The sequence below is a fragment of the Mesoplodon densirostris genome, chromosome 4, assembly GCF_025265405.1.
Source record: "Mesoplodon densirostris isolate mMesDen1 chromosome 4, mMesDen1 primary haplotype, whole genome shotgun sequence".
NCBI classification, from domain to species: Eukaryota; Metazoa; Chordata; class Mammalia; order Artiodactyla; family Ziphiidae; genus Mesoplodon; species Mesoplodon densirostris.
Genome location: NC_082664.1, coordinates 123267421 through 123277974, shown reverse-complemented (window position 1 = coordinate 123277974; position 10554 = coordinate 123267421). Strand labels below are relative to the sequence as shown.

At 37.4% G+C, this 10554-nt stretch overlaps 1 protein-coding gene across 2 annotated transcripts in view; it reads right to left on the bottom strand.

The window, feature by feature from the left end:
• Positions 1-2758: 2758 nt before the first annotated feature.
• UACA (uveal autoantigen with coiled-coil domains and ankyrin repeats) overlaps positions 2759-10554 on the bottom strand; it is an 80414-nt gene continuing 72618 nt past the window's right edge. For both annotated transcript variants that reach the window (XM_060097081.1, XM_060097082.1), the window contains exons 17-19: positions 9129-9281; positions 6977-7042; positions 2759-4458 (exon numbers count right to left, since the gene is read on the bottom strand). In XM_060097081.1, the coding sequence (XP_059953064.1) occupies positions 4387-4458; positions 6977-7042; positions 9129-9281 (291 nt within the window). In that variant the 3' untranslated portion in view covers positions 2759-4386. The remainder of the gene's footprint in view (positions 4459-6976; positions 7043-9128; positions 9282-10554) is intronic.

Sequence of the window (10554 nt, the reverse complement as noted above, 5' to 3'; positions counted from 1 at the left end):
TCTATTAAATGTTAATCTTCTGACTTGGCAGAGCAATAGCAGCTCTAAATTATTAAGAAGGCAATAACCTCTCTAAACTCTTTCCTGAATTCAGAATATTCTGTTATCTTGAAAAAAAAATTGCAAACCTGTTTAAAATATAAAATAAAAATTGGGCTCATTAAGTACAATTTGATGCCAAATGTCAATTATAAGGGGCATTGTTTTTATCAATGTCTCTTCTATTATTTCACTATATATATATGCATGTGTATATATGTGTATATACACACACACTTATAACTGGAGAAGCAACCCTCACAAATCTTGGCTTTTTAAAATTTACATATGACATTTTTGTAACCTTCTCTTTTTGGTTGAATTCATTCATCATCAATGTTTGCTCATGCAGGCACAGATAATGAAAATGCCCTCTAATGCATAAATGATGCCACATGCTCTATTATGCTAAATACAAGCACTCTCACTGCCCAGGGAGTCTTATTGGAATGCCATCTTTGCTGCAGTTTCTTCTTTATTTTTTTCTTTAAATCTCTACATTCATGACTCTCGTGAGCCAAAGGTCCATATATACTGTAAGAAACAGAAGCCACATTAAGAAGCAGGTTAGTATTTACCTGGAGAGGCTAGTATAGACCGTCTTGTTTCAAACAGCCAAGACCAAAACACAGGGAAGAATTTAATTTCCAACAACAAAGTCTTAAATCCAGTTTAGTTAGAGACATCACTGAATGAAATGGGAGCTGAAATATGTATTTTCCATTTTCCATTTTGTGCACGATATATTTTATGGCGCCATTTGTTTTTCTCTTTCTGAAAATTACTCATAATAATTGTTTCTTTCCTCTCCGAAATTTATTCACAACATTTAGCAGCCAGGAATAAGGTCCAGGTTCTTCTTTCCCTGCCAGACATGTGCAACCACATTTTGCATGATTATCACAGGCAATTCTCTTTTAATCCTTATTTTGGCACCAGAGGTACTGCCATTACTTTGATGCACAGAACTTGTAAGATGAAAAAGGATCACCACAAGGTTGCAGAATCCAGTGATGAAGAAAATAAAGAGGCATCAAGAAATAGTTTTCTTCCATCGTGGTGAAGCAGATGTCAAAAGCAGCTTGTAACCACTACTATTTCCCACTTGGCATTAGTGTAAGCAGGCACTGATGTATCTAGTCATCATGGACACCAAAAATTAATTTGAAACTCTTCCCTTTTCTTCTTTGAAACAAGTGGACTGAAAACATGAACCACGTTCTCAGTAGATAAGAAGCTCGTGTATGAGAACAATATTTAGGTCCTTGTTAGAAGAAAACTGGTTAACACTGGGGGGAAAAAGTGCTCATGTTCTAAAGCTACAAGATTTTTAAAGCAGCAATTATCCAATGCATTTAGAATAATAGAAAAATTTAAACTGTATAATGTTGGTTAGGGTCAAGAGGAAAGGTTTAAATAAAAAACAAGCTATAAGAAAGATTAAGCTAAATTCATCCAGAATTTTAGAATAGCACAGGTGTAGCGAGTGATTAGAGTCACTGTATTATTAAATTTTAAGATGTTCATTGCATGAATATTTTATTTTATTTTTTTATTTTTATTTTTTTTAATTTTATTCATTCATTCATTCATTCATTTATTCATGGCTGTGTTGGGTCTTCGTTTCTGTGCGTGGGCTTTCTCCAGTTGCGGCGAGCGGGGGCCACTCTTCATCGCGGTGCGCGGGCCTCTCACTATCGCGGCCTCTCTTGTTGCGGAGCACAAGCTCCAGACGCGCAGGTTCAGTAGTTGTGGCACACGGCCCTAGTTGCTCCAAGGCATGTGGGATCTTCCCAGACCAGGGCACGAACCCATGTCCCCTGCATTGGCAGGCAGACTCTCAACCACTGCGCCACCAGGGAAGCCCTGATTTTATTTTAATAGTTCTTTATAACACTGACCCTCTCTCAAAAGGAATGAGATTTTCTGATGAAGCGGAAGTGATAAGAAAAAAAAAAACCAGCAACGAATAGTAATAAAGCTTTCAACAAAGGACTGCGCTCCAAAAGGAATTCAGTGATTCTTTCAGACAGCACTCACAGCTTAGACAACTGATTTTCCTCTTGGCCTAAGTTCAGACTTCATAGTCTTCCTGAATACAGAATAGCAAAGAGGGCTTCCTTGGTGGCGCAGTGGTTGAGAGTCTGCCTGCCAATGCAGTGGACAGGGGTTCGAGCCCTGGTCTGGGAGGATCCCACATGCCGCGGAGCAACTGGGCCCGTGAGCCACAATTACTGAGCCTGCGCGTCTGGAGCCTGTGCTCCGCAACAAGAGAGGCCGCGATAGTGAGAGGCCCGCGCACCGCGATGAAGAGTGGCCCCCGCTTGCCACAACTAGAGAAAGCTCTCGCACAGAAACGAAGACCCAACACAGCAAAAAGAAATTAATTAATTAATAAACTAAAAAAAAAAAAAAAAAAGAATAGCAAAGAGACCAGCATCACCCATTGTGCATGTTCCACTTGTTAACTATCTAAGAAGCTTTCGCCTTCAGTGTTGTACATGAAAGCTCTGCCTTTGACCCAAAGGTGAGTGAATGAGAAAATGGGATTAATTCAAGGTTACTTGATATTGCATTCTACATAGCTAACTGAAAATGGGTGTCATCATCTATACTTTGCATTCTATCATTCTCTCCCCCAAATTCTCCAAAAATAGCAAATGGACTGGTTTACAGTGTTAAATCTCTTACAAGATGTTCAAAACAATATTTCACAGAAAACATTTTATTGATGGTTGAAGACAAAATAAAACATATATAAACCCATATAAGGGTTCCCTTACCTCCCCTAATAAGGAAAATATAACACTGAAATATAAGTATTCAGTTAAGAACTTCTCTACTCTAGAGCTTCGATAGGTGACCTAAAACTCATGACACAGAACTCATGCTGAAGGACAACATTAAATATAAAAACTAAAGAATCCAAATATTGCTTATTGTATATACCTACCTAAAGAATTCAAAATAAATCCGTTTCTGACTTTTCACTTTTGTTTCCATACTGAAGAAACACAATGGCTTATTCTTTGGTGGAGTAAGTTATTGATATTTTGATGGTCCTTTGTCCTTGTTATTACACAAAAATGGGATCAAAAATCTGGTTCAGGATGCTCAAAGATTATTGCTAAGGCACATTTTGCAATTTAAAAAGCTTGGCTGCAATGATCCATTTGTTTAGTTTATTTGCTAACAGTCAAATTAGTCATTTTCAATCTGAATTGTAAATAAAATATTAATAAAATAACAAAACATATAAACTTTCCTTATTGAGATGTAGTTAATAAAAATGGTTGGTTATAATATTTACTATAAACATGTCCAATTTCATTATTTTCTTGTTATCTATATTCTTACAGTTTAAAATGTTATTGCACTTTTGTCTAAAACCTTAAAGACCTGTCTTCTAAAATCAATTTTCTAATGCTAATTTTGCAAAAAAACTGCATTTCACATTATTAATCTCATTAGTGCAATTTTCCTATAAATAAGTACAAAACATTTGGAGGACGCATATATAATGAGTGCTTTGTTACTACAGTAGGAAATGTCAGAGTAATTACTAAAAAAAGTCTAACATTTTTGACACTTTGAAACATCTAGTATACCATTTATCATAGTTCTCTTCATACTGTAAAAAGAAAAGTCATTACAAGTGAAAATTAAGATACCGTTGCGGAGATATGAGGAAATTTTATTATAAATTCCTGATATATTCCACCCTTGCCTGTTCTTAGTCTAAATGTAATTTAGCACTGCAAACCATTTGTGAAAAGAAATTTATTTTAAAAGGCATAAAACTTACTAGTGTAAAAAGAAAAAAAATCTGTACCTCCAAAAGAAGTCAAAAGCACTCATTAGGTTACTTCAATAAAAATGGAACTTGGCCAGCCAAGTTACTATGCATTCCTTGAAACTGCCTTAGGTCTCATGGCTTGACTGAACATCTGAATGATCTCTTGATCCACTTAAAAGTGGCTACCAACCCAATTAATTTCTCTGGAAGAAAACTTTAATAATTATTTCAGCCTAATCCCTCTTCAAATGGACCCACTCAGATGACTCATGTTTTATTAAGTACTCAATCAATTAAAAATAAGTAGCCAATCCAAGGCAAAGTGTTACGTTGTTTGTCTAATTGTAAAATTAACATATAAAGAATATAAGCTTTGAACTGATATTGAAAAACTCAGTAACATATTTGTCTAATTTAAAAACCTACAGATGGATCAAAATATACTTTATTTTAATTATACTAGCACAGTGAGGCCCAGAAAGGCCATGGAGTTGCACACAGAACGCTCAGCACCAGCAGGGAAAGCCACCATCGGCTGGTGGATGCTGATGCTAGCACACAAGCCCTTGCCGCATCTGTATGATCTGGAGTAAGGCCGCCTGCACATCTTCATCCATGTGACCCTTGGGAGAAAGAAGAAAGGGGAGATATATTTTATGTCATCTTCATTTACACACAAATTCTAAAGACAAGGGCTTTATAATAGAACCTCGTTGGTTGTGATTCACCAAATGCTAAATCCTCACCATTGTGGTGATATGCTAAAGGTTTTATTGGAAAACAGAGTAGAGCTCTATCATAGAAATAAAGAAAATCAATTTAAAAGTAGTGCACACCAGTTGCTCTTAACATCTATTATCAGAGAAGAGGTGGACAAACCTCTTTCTTTTTTTTACATAATGGCTCAGATGATAGGGGTAGCATAAGTTACAGATGAGCAAAGTAAACTACAAGGAAAATTTTTTTTGCCTCTGCTGAGCTGTTTTTTTTTTTAATTAGAAAAGTAGCTAATGAAAAATCCCCATATTTATCTTTTTTACATAAATAGGATCATATATATTATTTTGCAACTTGCCTTTTCACCTAGTTATTGCCTTAATTATTTTATTGATTGATTGGACACACTGCGCAGCTTGTGGGATCCTAGTTCCCCAACCAGGGATCGAACCCAGGTCCACGGCAGTGAAAGCTTGAGTCTTAACCACTGGACAGCCAGGGAATTCCCTGCCTTAATTATTTTAAATTACTGTGTAATATTCCACTGTATGGATGTATCATAATTTCTTTATTCATTCTCCTAATGATGGGCACTTATGGGGTTTCCAATCTTTATGGGCAGATTCCTAGGGAAGAAATTGCTAGGTAAAAAAAGCAGGCTCAATTTTTAAATTTTGCTAAGTACTACAAATATCCCTCTATAGAGATAATAACAATTTACACTCCCACCAGCAAGGTATAAATGCCCATTTCCCACAATGCCCTGGCCAATGCTACAGACTATTATCTTGTTTAAAATTTGCCCATCCCAGAATTGAAAAATGGTACCTCCTTGTTTATTTGCATTTTCCCCTTTACTGGTTAGGTTGAGACCTTTTTACGTGAATGTTATCCACTTAAGTTTAGAAAGAGACACTTTAAAGTTAAAAAGATGGCAAGAGGTTGATTAAATGCAAGTCAGTATGGTGGGCTTAAAACACTCCCCCTTCCCTTTTTCTTTACTTGAGCACTTGAATGGGCTTCAGCATAACACTTCCTATTAATATAAAAAGTTTTGCTTCCAAAATCTGTTTCTATAACAGCAGGATGTTTAAATTCCAAACATTAGCCATAGTTGACTAAACTGAATTTCTTAGTTAACTTTATGATGCCAGAAGGCAAGACTATTTCAGATGCCAATTGCTTTTGTTATGTTTCATTAGGAGTCAGTGGAAAATAATTTTGAATTTCAGAAGCATACATGAAAAAAAGTTGAAAGGCTTGTCAGTTTGCGGTCTTTCAGCACGAGTATGCTGTTCCCCCTTTGGCCAGTATCAGAGCCAAGTGAGTTCCTCACCCTCACTAACACAGATCTTCTACACTTTTCTACTGTTTTCCCTCCAAAGAACTCCCCATCCTGCTGCCCGTCAATAGTCTCGAATAATTGCAATAATAATATATTTTCAAACCGCAGCTTATTGTCTATCTACTAAAAAGAAAGTAGCCAAAGATGCTTTATCATATCATTCATTCTTTTACATTGGTTTCCCCCTCATCTCCCATAGAAAAGGCAGGCTTTTTTATTTCAAGAATTTGATATCGCAAAATCTTTTCCTTTTTATTATTTAACCTAGTTTTTTCTTTTTTTTTTTTTAATGATATTCTCTGAAGCTTTCTCTCAACACCTTCTTTTTTTTCAGTGTGGACACTTCAAATCCTAGACAATTTCTATTACATCTCACTTGCCATTCTAACATTGCCTCGACTGTCTTCCCCCCAGAATCCGAGAATTTTGGAGATGCTGATCACAGGGTTTCTACAGAGCATTAAGTATAAAATCCTTCATATGTTAAACATGTTTCTTAGTGTGATTTTTTTAAAATAGCTTTCTCATTACACCCCCCAAAGAAGGCAATTCGTAGTCTTCTGCTTCACTGAGATTAAGGCTCAACAAATAAATATTATTGATATTCTAACAGAACCACTTTTTTCTTAAATTATTAAAATTCTGTGCACATTTTACTTGTCATTTTTGCACTTTTTTGGTATTCTCTACCTTTCAAAGAAACACTCCTGAGCTACCAAGAAACAGTGAAGTCCTTCCCATTCTCCTCTTTTAGCTAACAGACATGTGTGGATGTCAAGGCATTATCTCCAGCTAGCAATACCATTAACGTGTGCTGCCATCACATGTTGCCAAACTGTCTATAAAATGAATGACAAGCAGATGGAGACAACACTAAATTTAAGATGCTGTGTTGCCATACAGCTTTGTAACTTTCTCTGGGAGATAATGCAAGCCATGATTAAAAGAAACAATTTTAAAATAAGCATATGGGGGTTCAACTACTTTAAACATCAATGACTTTCACATAAATTTACTGGAAAATAAAAAATTATTTTCTCTGAAACAATATCCTAGCCAAAAGAGTAGTTCTTCTTTACCTGTGCAGCACTAAGAAGGTGTGTCCGATAAATTGCAATTACTTCTTGGTGCTGTCTGTCAGCATCCTACAAGTGTGGAAAGATGGACAGATCAGAATATCAGCATTCACATTTTCAAACACATGGAGGCTTGTGACAATGCTGTCCTCAGGCTTGATGCTTCTACACGGTAGTATTTTTTTTTTTTTTTTTTTTTTGCGGTATGCGGGCCTCTCACTGTTGTGGCCTCTCCCATTGCAGAGCACAGGCTCCGGACGTGCAGGCTCAGCGGTCATGGCTCATGGGCCTAGCTGCTCCGTGGCATGTGGGATCTTCCCGGATCGGGGCACGAACCCATGTCCCCTGCAACGGCAGGCGGACTCTCAACCACTGCGCCACCAGGGAAGCCCTACACAGTAGTATTATTAAAGTGCTCCTGCTATTTCTTATAACAAACCACCTTGGACCCACCAGATGCAAAATTCCATTGCATAATAATAGTATAAACTTTTCTAAAGAATGTGTGGGAACATTCACAGTGAAAGCAATGCACTTACCCTAGGTAACATGAAATTATTGCCTGAGTTCATATCTAATGCCAGGAAATTACCCAGACACTTATCAACTTATGCTTTGGATTATTGCAAAAACTTCCCATCTCATCCCCTGTCTCTAGACTTTATTCCTCTTCATGCTTCCAAGACTGAGGTAGCTCTTTCCTCACATCACTTTTGACTCAAAAACCTTGGGTGACACCTCATTAGATATAAGAGAGAAATCAAACTCATCAGCTTGATTCTCAACAGTCTCTACAACTTGACCTCAAATACAGCTCCCATGCCTAGCCAGGCTGAGCAGCCTTTTACTACCCCTGGGGCATGCATGCCACTTGATTCCACCTCCATGCCTTCCTTCACACTATTTCCTTTGCCAGGGAGAGTCTCTATTTTCCTTCCACCTACCCGAATACCATCTATCTACAAGTTCCGGCCATGTACTCCACTCCCTTCTTCTTTGAAACCAGCTCCCACCACATCAGTAATCTTTCCTTCCTGGGAATTCATATCACTTAGAATCTGGGACCATATTCTTAGTTCTATATTTGATATTTTTTGTCTCATTATTTTAATTTTCATGGATCTATATTTTGCCTAACTACCCAGAACTCCTTGGGGACAGGAACTGTACACTCTCTTTATCCCTGACAGTACTTAGCATAGTGCCATGAACATAAAAAACATATTTCTGAATACTGAAGAGACTACCATATCCTTTTGATAAGATCCAAATCAGTAATACATCATCATTAATCTGTAGGGCAACGGTGTCATAAAATGAACACTTTAAAAAATAACTTTCTTCTATTCAAAAACAACTCATGACAAATTCCTATAGAATAGGAAAATATTACCCAAAATTTACATTTGATTGGGCTATGTTTTACTTAGCCCCATAGCTCATCCAATTAAAAAAGGAAACAAACAAACAATCAGTTCATATTATCCTATTTTTATGGATGAGGAAGCCAAGGGTTAAGGGGAATGTTCCATGTCACTCTCTTTTAAGTGGCAAGGCTTAGAACTGAGATCCCAACTTCAGCTTCTTAATCCAGATGCTTTCTTTTAATATATAAAGGAGATACATATCCATATAGGTATCTATATGAATATACACAGATGTTTTCTTTTAATATGTAAGGATATAATGTATAAAACCATAGGAATGCCTACCTTCATTCATAAGGATAAAAGACTATTAAAAAAACTTCCTTCAGTTTAGTGGACCAATATTTTAGAGAGTGTGCTACAGCTGGAAAGCTATCAGATTTGGAGTCAGCAAGTCCCAGGATTAAATCCTAGCTGTATGACCCCAGGCATATTTTCATCTTTGTTTCCTTAAGAATTAAATAGGGGGGATAAAACCTTGTAGGATTGTGAAGAAGATCAAGTTTAAAGATCAAGTATGTAAAATGTTTAGTGTAGTGCCTGGTATACAGTGAGCACACAAAAAATGATATTATATCATTAGTATAAGTAACTTTTAGCAAAAATGATTACATTTTTGGATCTGAACATAGCCAAAGATCAATCTGGTTTCTAAATGAGATTTTACCAACAAACAAACGAGACCCTGCACAGATCAGCACGAAGCCCTGCAGGCCCTGGTTACTCACCACCAGCTGCTGCTGCAGGGACTTGACCTGGTGCTGCAGACTGCCAATCAGCTGACTCTGCCTCTTACTGGGACTCCCGCTCATGCAGGTAAGCTGGGAAAGGCCACTGAGTGCTTGTTTTAGTCTTTCCACATCGCTGAGCAGTTCAGTTATCTTATAAAAACAAAGGAGTTGTGGGAGAAACATGTATTAGTCACTTATTCACTTACAATGAACATCTTTACACAGAACTCATTCCTTGAGACACAAAATTTATCTTTATATACCAGAAAGTTGAGGAATGAACGCTGTCAAGATCGTTATCAACAGTATGTGCAACATATAATTTCCTCTCAGTAAGGGGAAAACCTTTCATAGTTAAGAAAATTAAATGAAATCATAAACACATGTTTGGTATGTAGTATATGCTTAATAAATAGCGACAATTGTAAGTAGATATTGATAACTTGCTATAATAATTATACATTATATTCATAACTGACTTCCAAACAAGCTGAGAGCACTAAAATTCTGGGTCATATGAGCAGACATGTCAGAAAGTCAGTACTTGTATCTGTCCACTGAGGAGGGCTGGGGCTGTGTCTGCTTTCACTTGTCTCTATATCCCCAGCATTAAGCATAGTACTTTGCAGGTAGAAGGCACTTAATAATTATTTGTTGAATGGGTAAAACTGAACTCAATCTCCCTGATTTCTCATCTTCATAGTACATACTTTATTCAACTACCAGTTTTGAAAATATTATTGAGCACCTATTCTGTAAATTGTACCATGAGAATGAATGCTAAGATGGAAACATAAGTTATGAACCTGCTCTTAAAAACTAGTTGGAAAGGGCTTCCCTGGTGGTGCAGTGGTTGAGAGTCCGCCTGCCAATGCAGAGGACACAGGTTCATGTCCCGGTCCGGGAAGATCCCACATGCTGCGGAGCAGCTGGGCCCATGAGCCATGGCTGCTGAGCCTGTGTGTCCGGAGCCTGTGCTCCACAGTGGGAGAGGCCACAACAGTGAGAGGCCCGTGTACCGCAAAAAAAAAAAAAAAAAAAAAAAAAAAAAAAACCTAGTTGGAAAGACTAACCACATCCTTCTTTCTTTTTTTTTTTTTTTAATATTTATTTATTTGGCAGTGCCGAGTCTTAGTTGCGGCACACAGGTGGGATCTTTAGTTGTGGCATGTGGGATCTAGTTCTCTGATAAGGGACTGAACCCGGGCCCCTTGCATTGGGAGCGTGGAGTGTTAACCACTGGACCACCAGGGAAGTCCCAACCACATCATTCTAACACGGTAATATATATGTTGTAAATGGATGGCAAAACCAAAATACAACATGCATTTTGGAAGAGGAACAGTTTACTGTAGGATAGATTGGCCAATGAAGGCCTTAGGAAGGTGGGTTAAGTGATGAAGTGGGCATTAAGGAATGTAGA